Source organism: Artemia sp. Qi Xiang Cuo, chromosome 2, assembly GCF_049724085.1.
Source record: "Artemia sp. Qi Xiang Cuo chromosome 2, ASM4972408v1, whole genome shotgun sequence".
In the NCBI taxonomy this organism is placed as follows: domain Eukaryota; kingdom Metazoa; phylum Arthropoda; class Branchiopoda; order Anostraca; family Artemiidae; genus Artemia; species Artemia sp. Qi Xiang Cuo.
Window position 1 is genome coordinate 39935401 of NC_142795.1, and position 23416 is coordinate 39958816.

General features: G+C 34.6%; 1 protein-coding gene across 1 annotated transcript in view; it reads left to right on the top strand.

Annotated features, from left to right (window-relative positions):
* The window catches only part of LOC148955222 (uncharacterized), a 79091-nt gene that overhangs the window by 33879 nt on the left and 21796 nt on the right, over positions 1-23416 (top strand). The window contains exons 3-5 of the mRNA XM_089106641.1: positions 6786-6999; positions 17913-18060; positions 19932-20187. Coding sequence (XP_088962767.1) covers positions 6786-6999; positions 17913-18060; positions 19932-20187 — 618 coding nt within the window. The remainder of the gene's footprint in view (positions 1-6785; positions 7000-17912; positions 18061-19931; positions 20188-23416) is intronic.

Sequence of the window (23416 nt, forward strand, 5' to 3'; positions counted from 1 at the left end):
TGAAAAAGAAAAATCGTAATGAATATTCATTTGCGATTAAATAATTTTACTGTAAAAATTCAATTAAAAGGTTAAAAAGATAAAAACTGGCCAAATTAAACTTAAACAAAGACAAGTCATAAGAAAAAATTTAAAGCGACATTAAAAAAAGGGGGTGGGGCAAAATCAGCGAATAAATGAAAAAAGGAACGAAATGAGAATATATAAAAATTAAAAGGGACACTAAAAAGTGTCAATAACTTAACTGCGTAAAGTAAAAAAAAGTAAGAAGATAAAAACTAGTCATAAAAGGGGGAAACAAAATAAGTGAATGAACACAAAAAGAGAACAAAATATAAATATCTATAAAAATTATTGATTTTTCTTTTATGGGGCACTAGGGTGGCTAATAACAGCCAAAAATGTTTCTTGGATTTTTACACGCTGGCAATATTGTTTTGAGATGCTGGAAGCACCTATAGAAGACGGACACTCAAACAAAATATTCTGAATATTTTCATCAGATTGATGTCAGTGTCGGCAAAGGGGAGAGTGATCTAGCCCCCAACTGAATAGAACCTATCCAGCTTTCAGTCTGTAATAAATTAATGGACGCGTCCCGAGACTAATGGAAGAAACAATATTTAAGAGTGGTGGGCCTTTGTTCAATACTTCAAAGTATCCCTAACATTTCACCTCAAAGGAGGAATAAACTGTGGAATATCTGCTACATTACTTGCTAGTAGATCTGCAGCCTCTTCCCATCTGATTCCCCTGTGGCTAGGAGTATACTAGACCTTAAGCTCATTTCCCTTGATCCTCAGAAATAAGTTAACTAATTTCCTTTAGATCTGAATCAAGGGGAGAAAAATGGACCGAACTGAGCAGAGATACAGCGGAGTAAGAGTCAGTCAAAACGAGTATATTTTTTATGGCAGGTTGTAATGAATCAACACGCCTAAAGCCATTTCTTTTGATCAGAGTTCTACTGAAAGTATGGAATAAGGTTTAGGTAGAGGTGGTGTAATATTAGGGTTTAAGGAGGGGTTGCAAGAGCCAGTTCCCTTGAATGACCTTGAATCTAAGGGAAATATCTTATTCTGTATTGAGGCTCTATCATTCATAGAACCAAGACCAGTGAGTTTATTAAGTTTGGTGCAAGGAGTTTGTTTCTGCAATTCCATAGAAATAGGCCTGACTGAATTTTTGCAATGTATTTGCAGGGCATTAAAATGGAAAGTGGAGCATTAATAAAAAAGACAACCTCTAAGAAAACACTAAGAACTATCTAGATCTCGTAACGAGTCTTAAGTGGTGAGCATTACTCTAACCATATGGTTAATTTAAAAAAATATATATATGTATAAAGAAGTTTTTCAAAAAATAGTAAAGAGCTATGTTAAACCAAAGACGAGCGAGAAATATGACTAAAGCCATATACTAATTCAAAATCACAAACGAAGAGAAATCCGTATGAACAAATAAATGAGATTCATAGCGAACAGAGATTATAATGAATGGCCAAGTAAAACTTAAAATGAACATAAATTATCACAAACAGGGATGGGGTTGGCAGGGATGAGCGTCATTTGCGCTTTGCTGAAAGCAAAATGCATTTTTAGCATTTACTTTTTTATAACGTAACTAAATCCAAAATCGCTGAGACTTTCAGAAATTAATATAATTATATTTTAAACACTCAGTCGACTTTCATCAATTCTTTTCAGTAATCTTGGTCACTGGTGATTTTTCTTTCTTTTTGTTGCTGTTGCTGTTAACGTTTTGACTTGTAAAAAGAATGGTGTTCAAAACACATCGTTTTCAATGAAAAGCAGATGCCGTTGAAGCTGTTTAGAGTTTGTGGTTGTTTTTGTATTAAATTCCAAAACATTTTTAAATAAAAGTAAATTTTCGGGCTTCTTCGCGTGAAATTTGGCTTTTTTGGTGGAAACTGAAATCCAATGCTATTTTAAAGCTGATATTCGTCCTCAACAGGCCCGAATATATCGTAAAAGACTCTTAAAGAGCCATTTAGGGCCAATGCATTTATTTTTTGTATACTTGTATGATACAGCCCCTACCTAATATTCTTCTAATTGAACGCTCAGTGCTAATGAAATATATCTAAGTATGACAAAATAAAATACATTATAAACAAATTTGAGTTATATATTTGCACCTTAGGGGTTTGGGTGGGGGTAAGTACAGCGGGTCTGCATGCCTAATGTGTTTGGTACAATCACTCTGCATATTATGAAGTAAGAAATGTTTTCTAACTTCACTCTGTCCAAATACCCCCCCCCCCTAATGCGCAAATATATAATCCACATTATATGTTTTCCATCTATTCTGTCACTTCCCTTTGTCTTGTCTCACGCTAAGCTGAAAGGAACTAACGAAAAAAACGGTTCTATAATGCGTCGATGAATGAACAACTTGGGCGGTAGGGTCTATATCATACAAGTACCATTTTTTTTTATTTTGGGGCTAAAATTCTGTCCAAAAATCGTACTATAAGTACGATTCTGGGTATATCATGGTTTCAGATTTTTGCATACTTTTACTATACTATTCTCCAGGTTTTTATTAACATTTTGGGGCAAAACCATTGTTTTTTGCAATTTGTTCCACCTCAAACCGTAGAAGGACTAGTGTCATATCAATTCTATAAAGTAGATACTGGATAGTAATATCGAGATTTGATCACTGCTTGGGTGATTTTGCTTCCTTTTTTTTTAAAGTGTTCTTTGTAAAGTACATACTTTGGTTTTCTGAAAGGATCTTTAAAAAAAAAAATTCCTCTTCTCAGTCTATGCAACATTTGTGTATAAAATTAGCACAATTAGACTGACTGCTGATATTTCGCTATATTTGTAGGATTGTAGAAAACTACTGACAGAATTTGTTTTGTCTACTTTAGGCAATGGTACGCCAAAAAAAAGCCCGAATTCTTTTTTGTCAAAATATAGCAGTAAATATCTGTTTTACGTTTAACCTTGTTCAAACTCTCACACGGATGAATGCCGGTCGATCATTATGGGCAAGAATTTATTAGGTTTTTGCACAAAAAAATTCTTTACAATAACATACTCTTATCTTGTTCAAACTGTTTCAGGTCCTTTAATTTTATAAGCCCTATTCCAATCATCTTTTGCCAGATGAAAAACGATATTAGGTTTGTAGTAACTAGTTTGAAAATGTTGTTTGCTCAGAAATTCATTAACCTCTGAATGTTTCAGTTCCAGTTTGGAAAAATAACGTAAAAATCACTAATTTTGAATTCTAAATCCAAGAGGTTTCGGCTAATCTATTTAAGACTAATTTTATTATTTTATTTTCTTCTTCAAATCCTCTTATCTTTTTAAATCATTTTTGGTTATGCCTTGCATGCTTACTTTTGCCAAAATACGGATCCATAAAATGATACGTACCATAGCATTGGTTTGGTTTTATTAGGGGGGTTTTATGCAGAAATCTTTTAACCCAAGTGGACTTTCAACAGAAGAATTGGAATTGTGTTATTTAATTTGTAAGAGAAAACACAACATTTCAAATTAACTTGTGCAGTCTATATGCAATAAATCGGGTCATCTTGGGTCCCCAAAGGGCATATACCCTGGGATTACAGCTCCTGCTCCTCCACCCTCTTGTCAGGCCTTTACCTCTGTTGAAATTTGTATTATCGTAAATTCGACTACTAGCTATACTATGGTTTATCAGCATGAAAAAGTCCAACCCTAAGTGCGTGAAAAGGCTTCGCCCTGCTTCTTCCATGCTTGCCTATAATTCTTGTTGGGATAATATATTGAGTCATATTGTATATTTTATAGAAACACCTAAGACAGAAAAGGATGATTCTTTGATTCACAGCCACTTTCATTCTGTTTTTTTTTTCAGGTTAATTTAAATATTGTTTTTTTTCCCTTCATGGTTTCTATATGTAGCTGTTCAGTGTTTATAATATAAATAGTGGGAATATCCGGAATAGTCGTTCACTTTTTTCTCTCTCTTTTTTTCCGAATGAACTTTGCATTATATTTTGTCCATAAAATCGATCCTTATTGAATTTGTCGGGGAAATGTGGTGTTTAAATAAAATAATCCCAATATATGATGTCGAAGCTTTTTTGTAGAATTTTTGCTGGTACAGCTTCTGCTTTCTTAGTCTATCAAATCACGAGAATGATGAGAAACTGGAAAGTTACCAAACATAAAATTTGTAGTGATAAGTAGGCTTTAAGTGAAAATAGCCAAATTGAACTGCTGTCAATTTGATTATCTGTGTAATAAAATTTACAACTAGGTCCTCTAGTGCCAAGAACCTGTGGGTTGTTGTAGCAACTCTGACCCATGGTTCATAACTGCTGAGCAATCAATCAATAAATCAATTACCCGAAAGACACACATGGTATAAGCACAGAGTAAATAAAAAAGAGAAAAAATTAGACAAAAAAATGAACAAAACATCTTCTAATCACAACAACTTCACAAAGAAACACACTTAATAGTAATAAACTCTTCGAGTAACAATTTACAGAAAGGTAGTAAACAAGCTATTCGTCGGGTGTAACAATTTTTCAAACAGTAATCACATTGCTCTTTTAGATGTCTGATTTTTTTTATATTACTAGCTTTAACCTTTTCAAGTTTGATTCATATCTGACTACCTTTTCTGGTAGATGTCATAAAGACAAGATTAGAAAAACTCCCTTTCACCATAACGGCTGTTTTTTTTTTTTTTTTTTTTTTTTTTTACACGGGCACCCCAAAACCCAGAACTGGATATCTTACTTTCCCCCAAGTTTGATTGAGTTCTGACAACCCCTTCTGATAGATTTTATGATGATAAGAACCAAAGTCCCCCTCACCTCTCTGCAGAAATCAGACTGCATCCTGGAGCTCTAAATACACACCTAGGGCAATATCTTCTACTTCTCGACAGTCCAACTGGTATCTGACGCTCCCGTACGAAAAATTGATCGACGATGAGAATTTATGATGACGACTAATTAGAACCCCCTTCCCACCAAGGTTGGGTTTGTAACCGGAATGTCAAGAAGTACAACTAGTACACTAGCTTTTACTCCCCTACCTAGTTATTTTGAAATCTGATGTTCTGTTTTTGTGGATATACTAGTGACAGAAATGTAGGGACCCCCTCCCTACAGAGTTTGGTTTGGAACTGTACTCCGAAAAGGCACAATTGAGATATTAACCCAATTCACATTTTGAAACAACTTGTCACAAATTTTGATTGATACTTGACAACACCTTCTGGAAGGTGTGATTTTAAGAATTTAGGAGTCCCCTTCCTTTCCCCTCCATAGTGGCTGGGTCGGGTATCTACCCTGAAAGGTGCAACTAGAACACCAACTTTGACTTCTCGCCAATTTTGGCCGAGATCGGACAAGCGTTTGAGGAAGATTTTCTGATGACAAGAATTTTGCTTCCCCTTGCCCCACACATAAAACACTTGGAACGTCATTTCAGGTAGATGTCCTTAAGAACATGAAGAACCCTTTACTCAAGTTTTGGATCTCAGCTGGACTTGGTTTAACCTGTCTCAGGGGCAAAACTGTTTATGCATACGACGTTTTGGAAAATTTAACTAAATTGGAAAATATGGTTTTTAAAAAGTGAAAAAAAGCCGAATTTGTGGTTTCCAGCATGAATTTTCCAGGATTACTTCTTTTTAATCATGAAAAGATACAGGAATTCGACATTACATAGTTATTAGAAATTGGTTGTTGGGGCTGATGCAGTTTTGTTTTACGTCTTATTTGTACTATTTGGTACGCTAGAACATAATAGTTTCAATTTTTTCTGGAAGTTTAAAAAAAATTATTTTCTGGAAAACTTACTGCATATATTTCAAACATTCCTTTTATGTTTCGTGATACCCGTGTCGGAACGATAATAGATTTCATATGTTTCCGTTATCGTGCTGATCACAAAAGCATTGACAAAAGTAGCAATGTTGTTTCACAACACGACTAATCAAGGCCATTTGCAAAAATCGTTCCTTGTTGAGAGGAGGGAGGAGGGTCAAGTTCTTATAGAATGTGGCTTTGCTCAAAACCATGTTGTATCTATCATTTATCTCCTTGAAAATAAATAAATATATATATATATATATATATATATATATATATATATATATATATATATATATATATATATATATATATATATATATATATATATATATATATATATATATATATATATATATATATATATATATATATATATATATATTATAACACATCAAAAACACAAAGCGTGACGATGGAGTATAACAAAAAGAAAGAAAATGAAAGAAAAAAATACAAAAACAGGAGCAAATACGTGCAAATTAAAACTCAATAAGCCAAACAATTCAGAATATAGTTTTTTCATTTTTTCTGGGGGGGGGGGCTGGATCCTCCATTGAACCGTGTTAATAATGAAGGGAAGGGCTCTTTGATAGGTAATCTGTTACTATATCTCTTGGTATAAGTGTAAATTTTTTCCATTTTATTCTATTTGCGATAACCGTTTCGATTTCTGTATTCTACCCGTACACTGGTAGTTTCAGCTGAGGAAGAGATGGGAAATTAAATATAACACAGAAATTTTCAGCATCATTGTAATTGCTTCTCTTTTCCCTCTCCCATCTGAAATTGATGGGAAAAGGCTCGCTTTTTCTGCGGAAAAAAGAAGTCGAGTTAGAGATCATTCAATTATATATATTTTTTTTCAATTATATTCAATCATTGTCTTGAATTTGAACCGTTAGGAATTCTAGTTATTTTGTTTATAATATAGGATTTGCGACGTAGAAGACAAGACCAAAAATCAGAGCTACGAAAACAGAAAAAAGATGATCAGCTTATGAAAAATCGACAAGTTGATATCAGTGAAGAACCATCTAGCCCTATGCAAGAGCATGCTGGTGGATATGGAGTTACTCAGAATCTTCCAGAAATTGTTCAAGGTAAATTTGTTTTGTTTAAGTCACAGTTTAGTGGTTTAGCCAGGGGTGAGTTCATGGAGGCTGGACTCTTCTCGAAATTAAGGACGTTTATTATTTTTAGTCTAGTTTGTGATTTACTCAATATATATATATATATATATATATATATATATATATATATATATATATATATATATATATATATATATATATATATATATATATATTATACAGTTTTAGAAAGTTGAAGTCATGCTCGCACATTAGTGCCTAAATTTTCTTCTTTCATAATTTTGCATTCTCCCTTTATGAATAAATAGACTCTATGAAAAAATCAAGTGAGTAGTTTAGTTATGAATATTTCGCCTGTTTTTGGCAGAAGTTTATCATTCTTGCATACTTTCTTCTGAACCGTTCTTTGTTTTTGTTTAACATGAAGCAAAACTCAATGCTCTTTCTTGTATTCTATCTGGGGGATGTTGACCCTCGTGATGTATTTTTTTGATTAGTTTTACGTCAAATTGACTTTAATTTGGTTTATACTTACTTGAATCATGTACTAATTTTGGCTATACTAGCCTGTTATAGTAATTATACCATATTTCAAAAATAGCTTCATAGTGTTTTCAGGGAAAAGTAGTTTAACTGGATTTGTTAAACTGTTATTATTTGAAATTTAGTGTAATTCTTGTGTTTACTCTTTGCCGCGCTAAAGTCAAAACTCAATATCTTTATCTGACGTTAACACAGGCTTAAACTAATGTCGGAGTGGGGGGAGGTCAAGACTGGCATGGGGGAGGTTAAAGAGTTAAGACTGCTAGCTGGTGTTGTCACTATTCCTCATTGACAGGCAGACAGAAAATATACATATTTACATTGGATCCCATCTTGCATTCGACAGTTGGTCGTCATTGTAACTACAAAATGTTTGCTTTGTAGTTTCAAGATTTATTTTGCTAAAGCCTTGGGTAATTATAATTAAGATTTACAGGTTTCTTAGTAAATTGACTATTGGTAATATGCTATCTCTATTCCTTTTTTTTAATTTGAAATTATGATTCCGCCAACTAATTTGAAAAATCAGTTAAAAAGATAGCGACTGAAAAGCTATTCAATTCCGTTATAAGAAGCTTAAATGAGTGTAATCGGGTAAATAGGTAACAGTATTTAAGGTTTGCTCAAAGAGAAGGGGATATTGATAAGAGTGGAGGTTCAAGCCAGTCTCCGACAAAAGGAAGACTAAATAGAGCACAAGAACAACCTACGCTATCTGATGTTACCTGACAATGCCCGAAAGCTCTATCCTTTTAAATTTTAACGTTGTACCAGTAGCTGTTAGTACTACTGATGTTTGCGATTAATGCTGTACTCTCAGTGGTGCTAGTAGTTTTATTCATTGCAAAAGTGTATGAAATCTTCAATTAAGCTTCCCACCTTCCTTTGTTCTCTGAGCTAATTATTTCTTGTAAATAACGACCAGATAATTTCTAGAAATGTGTCCACTTAATTTGTATATGGTTTTTTTTTTTTTTTACAGCGTTGTCAAGCACTTATCGTCCCAAATCTTGTCAATTTACTTACTATGCGTTGATGGGCCATTCCTCTGGTATATAGGATTGTCCGTAAATAATGGTGTACTTATGTATGGCAATTCGGGTGGGGGGTTTTTAATGTTTTTTCCTAAAAGGGGGTCGTTATAAACACACGAATCAAGTGTATTTCTAGACTACATTCCTCCTTTTTTCAGGCCGAGGATTCGTGTGTTCGGGTGTGTATAAAATCTTCTGTTTGGTTTTGAGACCTGTAAACAAATTAAATTAAGCTGGGGCCCACTGATGATATTTGGTCTTGGGCCCTTTATGGGGTTAATCTGGCCCTGCAGGAAACTCCAAGTCTTATGGACCATCTTGCACCAAATGAAATATGAATTGTTTTGCTAAATTAGTAATACTTATTAGTTTTGCATTACTGAATATTTTGTTTAACTTCATATACAAATTATATGCTTAAAATGGGATTTTTCTTGTTTTGGCATCGTCAAATCTGAGATCGAAATGGCTTCTGGAATTATAAAGATGCGACAAAAAAGGGATAGGGATAGACCCTGAACAAATTGCGAAATTTACACCATTAAATAAAGTAAAATGCGCTCATTAACATACCTAAAATCCGCATCACCCTACCTAGGCTAAATTGGTCAAATTGACCCTTAAAGTGTGGAGGAGGGGGCAAAAAGCTAAAAGTTCATTATGCAATAACACTGTCATACAAAGTTCATTATACAATAACACAATAACACTGAAAAATATGTCTTCTATGGAATTAATGTGGTCATAGATTAAGGATTGAAGGTAAAAGTGATCCATCACCAGTATAAGAGGGATATTCTTTGAAATTACTATTTAGTGTTTGAAGTGGGAGGGTTTATCCGCGAAATATAGCGACATATCATATTTTAGCGAGTAAGGTGTTCTTTCTAAGGTTTCCTTGGTCATAGGTAAGGAAAAAAAGGAAAGAAGGGGATTGGAACCTACAAAAACTTACGACTAGGATCATAGACACAGAAAAAATGGAAATCGTAATAATAATAAAAAAATGTCTTTTCTGTCATTGCTGGGATTGGTAAAAGGTATAATATTTTGTTGGCATACCTTTCAAGTTTGCCCTCAAAGTACGAGGGGGGGGGGGGGTATGGTGAAAAAAAAATAAAACGGTAAAATTTGTTGGAAGAAATAACTTTTACAGAGCTAAGGGATATGAAAATACTCTCGAATAAATTTAACATGTGTCACCAGCTCAGTAATTAGTCCTTCACCTTTGAAATTAAACTAGCCAAGGCTACTGATTTCCATTTATGAGCCTAAATAACTTTTAGAATTTTTGATTGTCTGAATAAGAGTTCTGCCAAGTTTTCTTGAAATTTTGCAACCCTGGCAATGTTGCTTCAAAATCTTGGCATCGCCTGCAGAAGAATGACACTCAGACAAGATATGCTGAATATTTTCGTCACATTGATGGCAACGTTGACAAAGAGAAGAGTGGCGTAGGCTCCAACTGAAAAGAAAGTCACTTAAAAGAAGAATGGTCCATCTTTCAGCCGATAATAAATTAATGACAAATCCCTTGAGTGGAATGGACAAGACAACATTTGAGAATGGTGCTCCTTTTCTCTATACCTCAAAGCATTCCTTGCATTACCCTTCAAAGAAGGATCTAACTGTGGGATATCTGATGTCCTATTTGCTAGCAGACATGCGGTGTCAGGGTAACTGTCATAGCAACTATCTTTTCAATTAGGAAATGCTGGTTGAAACAAAAATAATGTATAGTCTACCACAATCTTGAATCCTAGAAACGTATCTACTATTTTGCCTCTGAGGCTTTATCATTCAGAGACCAAAGGCCAAAAGATTTTAAATCTTGGTACAAGTCTCTTATTGTACAAAACTATGAAATTTTGCATTTTTGTAAGGACCTTGGAGTGGTTAGGTGAGGCAGCGCTGCTTGTTTAGAGCTAGTGATATGTTTCTGAAACTACAATAATATGGTTCCCTTCGAATCTGCAGCACGCTCTAGTAATTCTTGTCAGTGCAGAGATCGTTCATGGCGCTGTTTGAATTGGATTTTCAGTATTTGTAACATACCCTCTATTGAATTAAACAGCATTTTAACCAAATAATGTAGTTAGAATAGAAACTTTGTGATCCTATTCCATAAAAATAGAATGGAAACTGCGGTAGTTCAGAAGTAGTTTCCAAAAATCGTGTTTTGGATCGTCGAGAAAAACATAATATTTTACTTAACGTGTTTCTAAAATCGTTTTTAAAAAAGTCAATAGAGATAAGATAAGATTTATTGCTGAAAAACGGCTATCACATGCCCAAAAGGGCCGAATTCGCACTTTAGCGTCAAATAAAGCGAAAAAAGAACAACAAAAACAAACAATCAATCAAACAACAGAAAATTATAAAAGAGTCAATGTCAAATGCGTAAAAATGTTAAAAACAAAAACAAATTAAACTCATAAAAACAGAAGGAATTTATGTATTTTGTTTTAATCAGATTTTGGAATTCAGAGACTTTAAAATTAATGTTATTTTTCCTTTGAGAGCCAGCCAGTTTTCATTGGTAAATTAAGATCCAAATGTATAAAGGCCATCATTGGAAACTGGGGGATAAGAGAACTCAGTAACAGAGAAAGTTTGATTCAAGCTGTTGAGGGGCTTCATTAATAAACAAAAATGGTAACGTCCTCCTAAAGGGGGCAAGAGGACAGGAGGGGCATAGAAAGCCTGCATATTGGTACAAATCAAATCAAGGGTAGAATTTCCTTGTGTTGTTGGTATTTTTACTATTTGTTTTAAGTTTAGGGAACTACAAAGGGAATTTAACTTTAGATCATTAGCATCACCTACTAAGAAAATACCGGCGTTCGGGAATTTGCATATTACAAAGTCGGCACTACTAGGCAGTTGTTGGTAAAATCGCTGTCTTTGTGCAGCGTTTTGATTTGGGGAATAATAGAAGCAACAAAAGACAATCAAATTAAAGGGGCGTGGTAAAACCTTGGGTTTTACACTTACCCAAATGATTTCATCGTAACCTGAAAGGCTGGGAGCATGAATTAATTTAGGAAAGAGATAATTATTTACAAATAATAGTATTCCACCTTCCTTTTTACCTAGGGGGTGATCATGAGGACGAAGTTTTATGAAGTGGGAGTGGTTATTAATTTTCAATAAATCAGGGTTCTGTGCTTGGACCTCAGTTACGGCAATTACATCAAATTTGTGTACCTGACAGAGGGCCTCTAGATCGATCAATTTGTCGAAATTCAGGCTTTCGGCGTTCGTAACAAGCAACTTTACTAAAGAGGGCAATTTTCTGTTCGTTAATTGTGGGTTACAAAAGAGGGCAATTTTTTGTTCGTTAATTGTGGGAGACAGTGGGGGGTGGGAGGAACGTGGATCTGGGAGAGGAGAGGCATCTTTTTCGGGATAAATGCTGGGATTCGTTTGAGAAGCAGGATTAAAAGGCGGGGCTGGACCAGGCTTCAGAGAAAAGGAGGACAGCGGACAAATTATGAGGATATTTTTAAGTTGGGATTTTAGGGGACATAAATTAGATCTAAAACACTGATTCATACTAGAGTCACGTAATTCGATGCTTCCATAACCCGAAGTACCTGGGAACGAATGGATGGAAGTAGGGTCTTCTTTGTGATGATAGAATACGGTGGGGGTCAAATTCCCCGGAATAAGCTGGTGGTGGTGCTTCAATGGACACTGATGTTTTATTTGACTGCCTTAATGACACTCGTTTTTTGACAGAGTTTTCTTGGCACTGTTGGAGGGGGAGAATTTGTTTTCTTATAGCTGATCTGCTTGCGGCATCTCACCGACCTTTGATGTAATGGTCGGAAGGTTTGATGTAAATCGTTTTTTGACAGGTCCAAACTAATGAAAGAAGGAATGGGAGGGCGTGCAGACTGTGGGTTAAAATTTTTTCGGCACTATTTAAGAGCTTTTTAAAAGATTTGTAACCATATGTCAAGTTGATTTGACTGCATTCACCGAAGCAAAGTCCACTTCTAAGACAGTCACACACCCTGGAATGTAAGAGTTGACACACAGGGACACTGCATCCATTCTTCAACTAATACTTCATGCATAAATGAAGGTATCTACACGACTCTTCCTTCTTGCAAACCCCTTCCCAGGCATATTTGCATATACCTTTATTAGCAATACCTTGCTTCCTGGATAGTTCATAACTAGTATTGAACTCAAACCCGGTTTTACATGTATAATTAAGGTCAATTTCAAAATGAACTTTACATTGAACACTTGTGCCTGAGACGGGATTAAAACCAAGACAGTTTAATCTTTTAAACACACAAACTTGTCTTTTTATCTTAGATGCACACAGAAAAGATTTTTTGAGGTGATGGGAGGAGGGGTGTCACAAATTTTTAACTGCCTCTACTTAAAACAACATTTTAGGTCCATGTATGTCAAATATTTGCAGAATAGGTACCAATATCAAGGGGGTAGACCAACCACCCCTGTATGTAGACATGGAAAGAATAGAAGAAAAAGAACGAAATGTGTGAAGATCGACGTTATGCATAATGAATAATTCATTATTGAAGAACTATTTATATGAACACATGGCCAATGCTATATTAAAAATAGGAACTTACACATTGAGGTAACTTTTAAATTTGAAAATTTCACTTGTTCTAGAACTACAGAACAGAAATGGCATCCTTTAGGATCCATGAAAACAAGGTCGGGATTTTCTAACGATCAAAGCCCAAATTAAGAGCTTAATTTGTCATTAATAAAAGGGTATTTTTGTTGACAGAGCAAAGAAATTGCCCTTTTTGCTCTAATTTTCTGTGCAAGGATTGTGTAGATATTTTACCATTAAATTTTCCACTATTATTGTATTTAATGTTATAAAAAATATCTTAATCTTAATAGGCAAATAATGACGAAAATCACGCTGCCTTTTCTATATTTTTGGGTCGCTGAGGACGTTTTATATGATCTAAGTTTCATTTCTTATGCAGATGACTTGTTGCTCCTAAGCAGCACGCTGAGGGGTTTACAAGATAATCTTCGTCTTTTAGTGACCCTATACAGAAGAATAGGACTACGAGTCAACATAGAGAAAACCGAATTTATCGTTTTTAGCGGCACCAACTCAACCAATTCCAAACTTGTCCTTGACGGTATCAGAATCCAGCAGTCCCAGTCCCTAAATTACCTTGGTATCACGTATAGCCAGACGCCTAGGTCAACTAGAGGCTTGTCGGCTGAATCAGTCTGTAAATCTATCCGCTCAGCATATGGAAAAGCTGTCAAATGCAAGTGGTCATTTAATCGATTTATTAAGTCAAAACTATTCAACGCCGTCGTCTCTCCTGCCATCTGGTATATATCACCCTTGTGGGAAATGTTGTACCTCACCGAGCGTCGAAAAATACGAACCACGTACTACAGATTTGCAAAATTTTTGCTGAGACTTCCACTGAGATTTTCTAACACGGAGATCTCATCCATATATGGAATCCTTGATCCATCAACCAAGGTGATTGATCTAGAACGGAGAGCCTCAAGACGATCCCTCAGTAAACTGTATGACTCACCGCTGACTCAACTGTTTCTGTGAATGAAATACCTGTATTTAATTTTTAGTGTTGAACATGTTTTTCTTCTTTTTTTGTTTCATTTTGTACTCCGCTTTTTTTTTCTTTTTTTTTCATTTCTCCATTGTAAGCGGGCATAAATAAATATATATTATCTTTTTTCTGCAGTTGACTGTTTAAAATTTCCTCATTACACATTTACATTCTTCATTGTTTGTAGAGTCTTAATAGGATTGCTTCAGAGATATCCAGTTCCATGCTTTGACCAGGCGGAAAATGGACTAGACGTCTGTTGTAATTTCAATTGCTTCCAATAGCTGAATTTTTTTTATAAATTGTATTTGTTTTAGGTAGAAATAATGTTTTTCATTATCTTTTTTTTTCTTTTTTTTTCTTTTTTTTTTTTGACATAAAATGTAGGCATAGCATGTTAATTGCATTTAAAATGAATATATTTAATTGGCTTAGAAACAAACGTGTAATTTGAAAGAATTATTTATTTCAATTGTTTGCATTGATAAGGTTAAAATCTGAAACCGTCCTTTTCTCTGTCTTTTCGGATCAAGACGAACAAACATATCGTCAACTGTTTTAAAAGAAAGTATTTAGGTGTTCTGTCAGTTCACTCAAAATAACTGAAATTAGACACTTGTTAAAGAGAAGTTGATCCCCGGCCGTAAAGATTGGCACTCAGAATACAAGTCATTTCAAAATCAAATTTGCAACATCCGTCGATGAGGTATCACTTATGTAGACTATTTGTTGCGGCATGGGGTTGTATTGCTGATCTGAGCCATTTTAAATAATAATGTAGGTGCAGCAGATACTATCATGCAACTAGTCATCATTCTCCTACTGACATGGCCGCTGAATCCTCTTAATATCATTTTTTATGAAGTCCGTCTTTATTTCAGACCTAACTCCTATTAACTGAATTTAAGTGAACTAATATTATTCTTTGTGATAGCCCACAGAAACTAAACAGGACGTTTAACTGGGTGACTTGAGTTGCCAGTTGATTCCTGTGAATCAAAAGACTAATTGCTCGCATGGAAGTTAATATAAAAGCAGCATTATGGGCTGTGTGTTTTATGGCCTATCGTTGTAAAAGTCATATTCTGGGCAACTGGTATTGGCTGGTCTTGAATAAACAAGAATATCGAGATAGTCCTTTCAGTTAGGATCATTGCATTCCTTCTTCGCCTTCTTCGAGACGAGGTGCTCCCGCTTATCAGTAAATGCCGGAAAATATCCGGCATTACAGTTACTTACAGCTAAGAACTTTAGCTGTAAAGTTATGAAAAGTTATGAACTTTACTCAATGTTAACATATAGTATTGGTTATTGGGAAGTATACAGACTTTTTCAGAGGAGATTTTTTCTGGTAGGTGGGGGAAGGAGAGGGTCGGGGGCTATATGGAAGGATCTTTCCATGAAGGAAGTGGTCATGGGGGAAGGGACATTGCTATGAAGGGGGCGCCGGATTTTCAGCATTATTAAAGAAAAAGATCAGGAATTAAATAAAAAAAAACAAGTTTTTCAACTGATCAACTGATTGTGATTAAGAGGTCATTTTTAAATAACTGGAAAAAAAATTCGAACTATAGTTTAAAGAGAAGGGTATTGACTAGGGGGCGAACCCCCTAATATACGTGTTAAAAATTAATGAATATAGAAGTTCGTTACGTAATTTAATTCGTAAGTTACGTATATTTATTACTAATAAAAACGTTCGTAAATAAAATTAAACAAGTTTCGAGAAAGCCATTTAACCAAATATAATATGCAAATTTTGTTTTAATTATTCATGTACGGTGAGCCAAAATCAAAACCTGCATTAATTCAAAAACGTTCAAAAATTAAATAAAAAAAAAACAAGTTTTTTAACTGAAAGTAAGGAGCGACATTAAAACTTAAAACGAACAGAAATTATTTCGTATATGAAAGGGGCTGTCCCCTCCTCAACGCCTCGCTCTTTACGCTAAAGTTTGACTCTGTCTCACAACTTTATTTTTTAAAACAATAAAAAGTTTGACTTTCTCACAACTCTATTTTTTAAAACAATAAAAAACTTTAGCGTAAAGAGCGAGGCGTTGAGGAGGGGACAGCCCCCTTCATATACGGAATAAGTTTAAGTTTAGGTAGTGGGGGAGGGGGGTGGGTCGGGGGTTATTTGGGAGGATCTTTCCATGAAGGAAGTTTTCATGGGGGAAGGGACATTGCTATGAAGGGGACGCCGGACTTCCCAGCATTATTTAAAAAAAGATCAGAAATTTAATATAAGAAAACAAGTATTTCAACTGCAACAGCAGCAACATCGAAACTTTAAACGAACAGAAAATATTACTTATATGATAGTGTTCACCCCCTAGTCATTACCTCGCTCTTTAAGTCAAAGATTTTTTTAGTACGTTCATAAGAGCTATTTATTCTAATTAACGACCTTTGTGATTAAGTGGTCATTTTTAAAGAATTGAAACAAAATTCGAACTTTAGCTTAAAGAGCAGGGTATTGACTAGGGGACGAACCCCCTAATATACGTATTAAAAATATTTGAATATAGAAGTTCGTTACGTAAGTTAATTCGTAGGTTACGTATATTTATTACTAATAAAAGCTTTCGTAAATAAGATTAAACAAGTTTCGAGAAAGCCATTTAACCAAATAAAAGTAAATTAATATGAAAATTTTGTTTTAATTATTCATGTACGGTGAGCCAAGATCAAAACCTGCATTTATTCAAAAACGTTCAAAAATTAAATAAAAAAACAAGTTTTTTAAGCTGAAAGTAAGGAGCGACATTAAAACTTAAAACGAACAGAAATTATTCCGTATATGAAAGGGGCTGTCCCCTCCTAAACGCCTCGCTCTTTACGCTAAAGTTTGACTCTGTCTCACAACTTTATTTTTTAAAACAATAAAAAACTTTTGCGTAAAGAGCGAGGCGTTGAGGAGGGGACAGTCCCTTTCATATACGGAATAACAGCTCCTTACTTACAGTTCGTTACCACGAACTGTTTGATAATGACAAGCCCTCCAATCACTTTCGACTATTAAAAAGGGCACTAGCCCTCTCAATTTCCAATCGAATGAGCCCTTTTTGAGTTTCTACAACGACGCTTTCTATAAACACCTTATATGCCCCCAGGACATAAATTACAGCCGTTGACCTGAGGGCTGTGTGGGGTTTGTCATCCTCAAAGACCTATTTTCGAGAACTTTCAACTATGTTAAACAAAATGGCTATGTCAAAATTTTGATTGAATGTATTTGGGGAAATGGTGGATGTGAGAGGGGCGTTAGTTGCTCCTCAATCACTTTCAACTATTAAAAAAGGCACTAGCCCTTCTAGCCCTTTTAATTTCCAATCGAATGAGTCCTTTTGAAGAGGGAATTTTTTTTGTTTAAGAGGGAATAATATTTTTTGTTAGTAAAAACTTATTAACACAGACTAGTGTTTGAAGCTTGTAAGAAATATTTACAATTAATTAGTATTGAGCCAATACAAAATGTTTTCTAGGTTCTATTGAATCGTAGAATCAAGTAGATTCTGTGCTTGCGTATAAAATATCTGTCTTCAAAAGTTGGTGACGGCAAGAAAACCCGTTTTGTCGATAGCCACATGACTAGAAATTTTTGTATTAGTGCTTACTTTCATTTGGACTTTTTTTCCTTTCTTTCAATTAAAGCCGTCTTTTAGGTTATGCCCAATACCAGCGGTTTTTTCTTGTAACATTCATGATTTTTGCATCTTGTCGGAACATTTGTTTAGATTTTTGAATCAGATGAATGGATTTTGATTTTCATCTCTTTTGAATATTTCAGGGATAATGTCCGACAATCCTGAACAACAGCTGTCTTCAACATTTGCTGCTAGAAAGATCTTGAGTCGAGAGAAAAATTCTCCAATCGATGCTTTTATTCAAGCCGGAATTGTCCCAAAACTTGTCGATTTCCTTCAAAGGGAAGAAATGTGAGTTTACTTGTTATCTCATTTTATATTTATGCAAAAGAATAGATTGAAAGATGGAATTTTGGAACCTTTTAGAATAATAGCTCCTAATTGCTGTTCTTGTTCCAACACATTTTGTAAAATCAATTTAATTATTTACTCAGTGCCTTTGAAGCAACTTCTTTTATTTCTGTGCGCCAGTTTTTGCTGCAACTTAAGAAATGAAGGATTCGACGTAACATCGTAACGTCTAACCCGTAGAGACAAGGGTTTAAAAGTATGAGCATTTGATTGGGGATTTTCTGTGAAAACTGTGAAGTTGAGATCTCCAGTGATGTAATTCAAGATACAATAGTTGTGATCTTTGAGATTTCAAAAATAAGAGTTCAGAGGTGTGTGCTAGATATAGATTGTCACAACAATCAAATAAGATAAAAACCTAATAGATTCATGTAACAAAACATGTGATGGTGTAAAGTGTCATTGTCGTTTTTCTGGACGATTGTAAAAAATACTTATCTAGTGGTATGATCACGTAAGCTCTATTATTTTCCATGATATGACCCAAATAATTGGAATTTTTAACGTCGCTGGTTATAAAAAGGGGAAATTTCGTCTGATGGTTAATAGAAGGCCAAAGTTAGATTATATTGTGCTGTTATACGCATCGTATGTGCAAAAATGTGAACATTTCACAAAAAAGAAAACTTTCTCATGGTCCGTAGTAGAAAAAAGGATTTGGGAAATGGGGGGGGGGAATGTCAAATATGAAAAAGTGCTTATTCATATCAGTTATTTTTTCCAGCAGAGAGATATCCTTTGGGCCAATCTGAGAGTGGGAGAACTCCCTCTCCTTCATACCCGCCAATCTTGTGAGTCGGTGAGCACATATTAGGCCCGAGACACAGTTTGTGTTTTTTTACCGAGCGTTTCTTTTGCCGAGAGATCATTTGCCGTCGCTACTCTAGCGCAGACACACCAGGCGGTACACATTCTACCGTCGTAACATCAGTTGATTATAATATATCTGATACATCTATTTGATAGATCATAAATAAATCATAGTTAGTTCAAAACCCTTTTTGTACTTTCTTCGAAGGATAATTTAAAAATGACAAATTCCCCCCCCTCCCCGACGTTATACAGTGAAAAATACATGGTATGCCCCCCGTATTTTCATGTTAATTTTTTAACCGTACAGACAATGGGAGGGGGGAGGGAGTAGTTAAACTTAGAGTTATTCTGAAAACCAATAGGTAGAAACATTCTTAGTGTAATTTAATTCAGATTTTGTTAAAATATAATTTAGTTTAGGGCACATAAATTGGATAAGCACTCATTTCTTTTTTTATTTATGATAAGTAGGTTTTGATTTGCTTATAGACAAAGGCAGGGGTTAATTTGGGCCCAATTCCTGACAATTTAAACTTGCTTGAATTTATTTATCTTGGTAGTCTAGTGCCTATATAGGCAGCTCAATGAAAAACAAACCCGGAAAAATCTTAACCAGTAGCAGACATTTCGTCGAAGTCATACACCAAGTTATGTTCTGTGTAAAGGAAAAACTGTGAGAAAAAGAAAAGTCGGTTAAATAAACTACAAAAAGACAAAATTGGACAAATTAATCCTCAAAAAAGGAAATAAAACCAAAAGAACTAAATTCGGGTATGCAAAGGTCTGAATTTTAAACATGAGATCTAAACCTATTTCTTACAAGTGTCTAAACCATAAGCACTTTGTCTGTTGTATTTATTTGTTATTATCTATCAGTCTCCCTAAACCTCCGCTACAAATTTGACACTATATCTTCATAATTAAATTGCGTGTTAATTGCTAATTGACTCTTGAGGAGGGAAAGAGAGAGCATAAACTGATGGATTTTTTTCTTTTAGGCCAGAACTTCAGGTTGAAGCTGGTTGGGCTTTGACAAATATTGCTTCTGGGACTTCTAAACAAACAAGAACTGTGGTTATGTATGGTGCCAGTCCTGCGTTCGTCTCTCTTCTGACTTCTCGTCATACGAACGTGGCCGAGCAAGCTGTTTTGGCCCTTGGAAATATAGCCGGTGACGGGGCTGTTCTTCGAGATGTAGTTTTTAGATGCAACGTTTTACCGCCTCTGTTGAACTTGATTAACACAACCACCCCTGTGAGTTACTTTCTTTTTTTTTACCTTAATTTTCATTGAATTTTCAACTATAATTATGCATGGTGCCATTCCCGCGTTCGTCTCTCTTCTTACTTCCCGTGATACGCACTTTGCCGAGCAAGCTGTTCGGGGTGTAGATATGTAGCCGATGACGGGGCTTGTCTTCGAGATGAAGTTTTTAGATGCAACGGTTTACCGCCTCTGTTGAACTTGATTAACACAACCACCCCTGTGAGTTACTTTCTTTTTCTTTTTTTTTACCTTACTTTTCATTGAATTTTCAACTATAATTATGCACGGTGCCTGTCCCGCGCTCGTCTATATTATGACTTCTCGTGATAAGCACGTTGCCGAGCAATCTGTTGGGGGTGTATAACGAGAAGTAAGAAGAGAGTCGATGACGGGGAGTGTCTTAGAGATGAAGTTTTTAGATGCAATGGTTTACCGCCTCTGTTGAACTTGATTAATACAAACACCCCTGTGAGTTACTTTCATTTTCTGTTTTATTTTATTTACCTTAATTTTCATTGGATTTTCAACTATAATTTGCTTTGAACTTATAAATCAAGTAATATAATCAACGTCCATACATAAAATTCATCAAAAAAGAAAGTATCTTTCGCATTCTTCTCGTACCCTTTATAGTCCTTGCTTTACTGGATGTTTTTTCATTTATTTTAATTCATTCCCATTTATGATTCATTTTTGACATGGATCTAAATAATTGATATAAACAACTGAAAGTTTCTAAGTTTCTTCTAGTGACGTGGCTACTGAAAGTAAAAAAAATTCATGCCTATCTTTGGATTATGTTACTGTTTCCATCGATTAAGTATTTGGAGCTTTTAGGTTTCCTCTTTTAGTTTACCCCTGGTTCAATGCTTCGTTTTAATAATGAACCTCAAATCTTCAATAAACAAATAATTGTAATTTTAAAGTGCAATTGCTGAGACCTGTGTAAACATGTGCATAATGTTATTCAATTTGGACTATCGAATGATTCTTTTATCTTAAGAAAGCTACTATATGAAAACCACTCCTTTTATGTTAATGCTGCTCCTTTTGATGTTAATATTTCTCGTTTTATATTATTACTGCTCTTTATATATCAATGTTACTCTTTTTATATTGTTTAAATAAAGAGTAAAAAATATACACAAAAGGTCTAAGGAAAAATTAAATCAAAACGAACCTTACAAACAAAACACGAAATTAAAATAGACCCTATCCAAGCAACGATTGAAAATAAAAGGTCCCTGAGATAGTTCAGTTTTGGGAGTATGCGAGCTTCAGAACATATTTTTAGCTCTTGAATTTTGTTCTCAGTTTGTGAATGAAATTATTTATGTGTGGGAATTATGTAAATGAAATTTACATAATTCTTGAACCGAAGTATTTCAAGGATATTTTATTTTTCTATCGATATTCCACAAATTTGCTGAAATCTATTATAGAAAAAGGTTCAGAAAGGTAAATATATATATATATATATATATATATATATATATATATATATATATATATATATATATATATATATATATATATATATATATAGCTTTTCAACCCTCAACTGAAGCATTTCATTGACGGGTAATGAAAAGAAATTTTACTGTTTTACCCTGCATTCCAAAATTGAGTAATAAACCAGGAAGCACACTTCCATTATTGCCCCCATTAAAGATCTTATGCAGGTTTTCAGGGAGGCAATTAAAATTAAGAAATGTATATTTGTTTATTTTTTTTATTTTTATTTCCTGGTATAGGATGTTAGTCGTTTTGCTTTACCTTGTCCTCAAGAGTTGAAAATATGTGAAAGGAGAAGGTTATGTTTGGTATTGTGGAAGGCAAAAGATGCTTATCATCAATCCTAATTTTATTTGGTTGATCCTTGGATTTACTACTTACTTTGAATTTATATTCAAAATATCTGTCAAAACCAAGCAGATGAAATCTTATATTTTCATCCGGGCTATAAGAAAATTTGCTATCGATTCAATTTTTAGTATTTCTCAAGTCATAATTTTGGCTCTCATAAATGCATAAAACAAATTTCTATTAAGTCATCCCTCTTCATGAACCAGGCTAGAAACACTTATCCTTGGATCTAAGGTGTCCTGAATGACAAAAGAAGCTCAGTGTTATTGACATGATAAAGCTAGTATGAATATTAAGTTTGGGAAGTGGTCTCTCATGCTGTTCCCTTAATTCGTATAGCTGATGTTGTAATTCGTTGCTATTCTATACTCTAATGTCTTTCCTAGTAAATTGGTTTGTAAATTAAAGAATCCTTTGCAAAAGTTAATGAGAGGATTTACTTGGCACCTTAAGAGTGCAGTGTTTTCTCGAGTCGATGTACTTACTTAGACTTAGGTCTTCCCATGCCTGTTGGGGCATAAGATGACAGTGGTGCCTCTTTATGACGACCTTAAGCGGTTTTGACCAAATATATTCAAGGGACGAATTCAACAGTGCAGCATCCTTCTCGTGATAACGGCCAAGCGTTACTTTCTGCCGTACATGTCTTCTAATTCTGGGAGCGATCCAACAACAAAGAAAAGGCGCCAAGTGTGCTTTTAAAATATTCGGAGCTTACATATATGTTTCAAATGTAATACAAAATATTTTTACTGTTTTAATTACTGGAATAAAAGAATGAGTTACTATGCAGCTGGAACGGTGGGTGCTTATTCAATAGATAAAATGACGTTCTATAGTTGCATGCAAGGGATCGGACTCCTCCAAGCAAATTTATTAGGCCCAGTGGTGGCATTTTGATCAATTAATCTATCCCCCATTGGCGAAACCAAAAATGTTTGAAATACACTCCGGCGGAAAAGAATTTGCTACTCTCCTTATCGATTTTAGCTGGGACTTTCGATTTACAATCCAGACACCCCCTCCCCTCTCCCAATCAGTCACCAAACTATCATGGGTTCATATCTATGCTTCCAAAACTTGCATCAATAAATTTTGGCTCTACTGAATCTTAGCACTGTTTTATGAAATCTGTTGTAATGCCCGTATGGTTTCCAGAGTACGCGCGTCGTACTTGTAGACTCATCAGCAAAATTCGAATTTTTGCTCTTAAATGATAACGAAACGTCGATTCTTGTGGACTCTTTTTTTATGCTAATTTCAAATTAGTTTTGATTTTTCCATCACTCAAAATTTATATGTAATATTTATTTAAATTTGCGTTCGGGGAATTTTGTCTCTTTAAGAATTG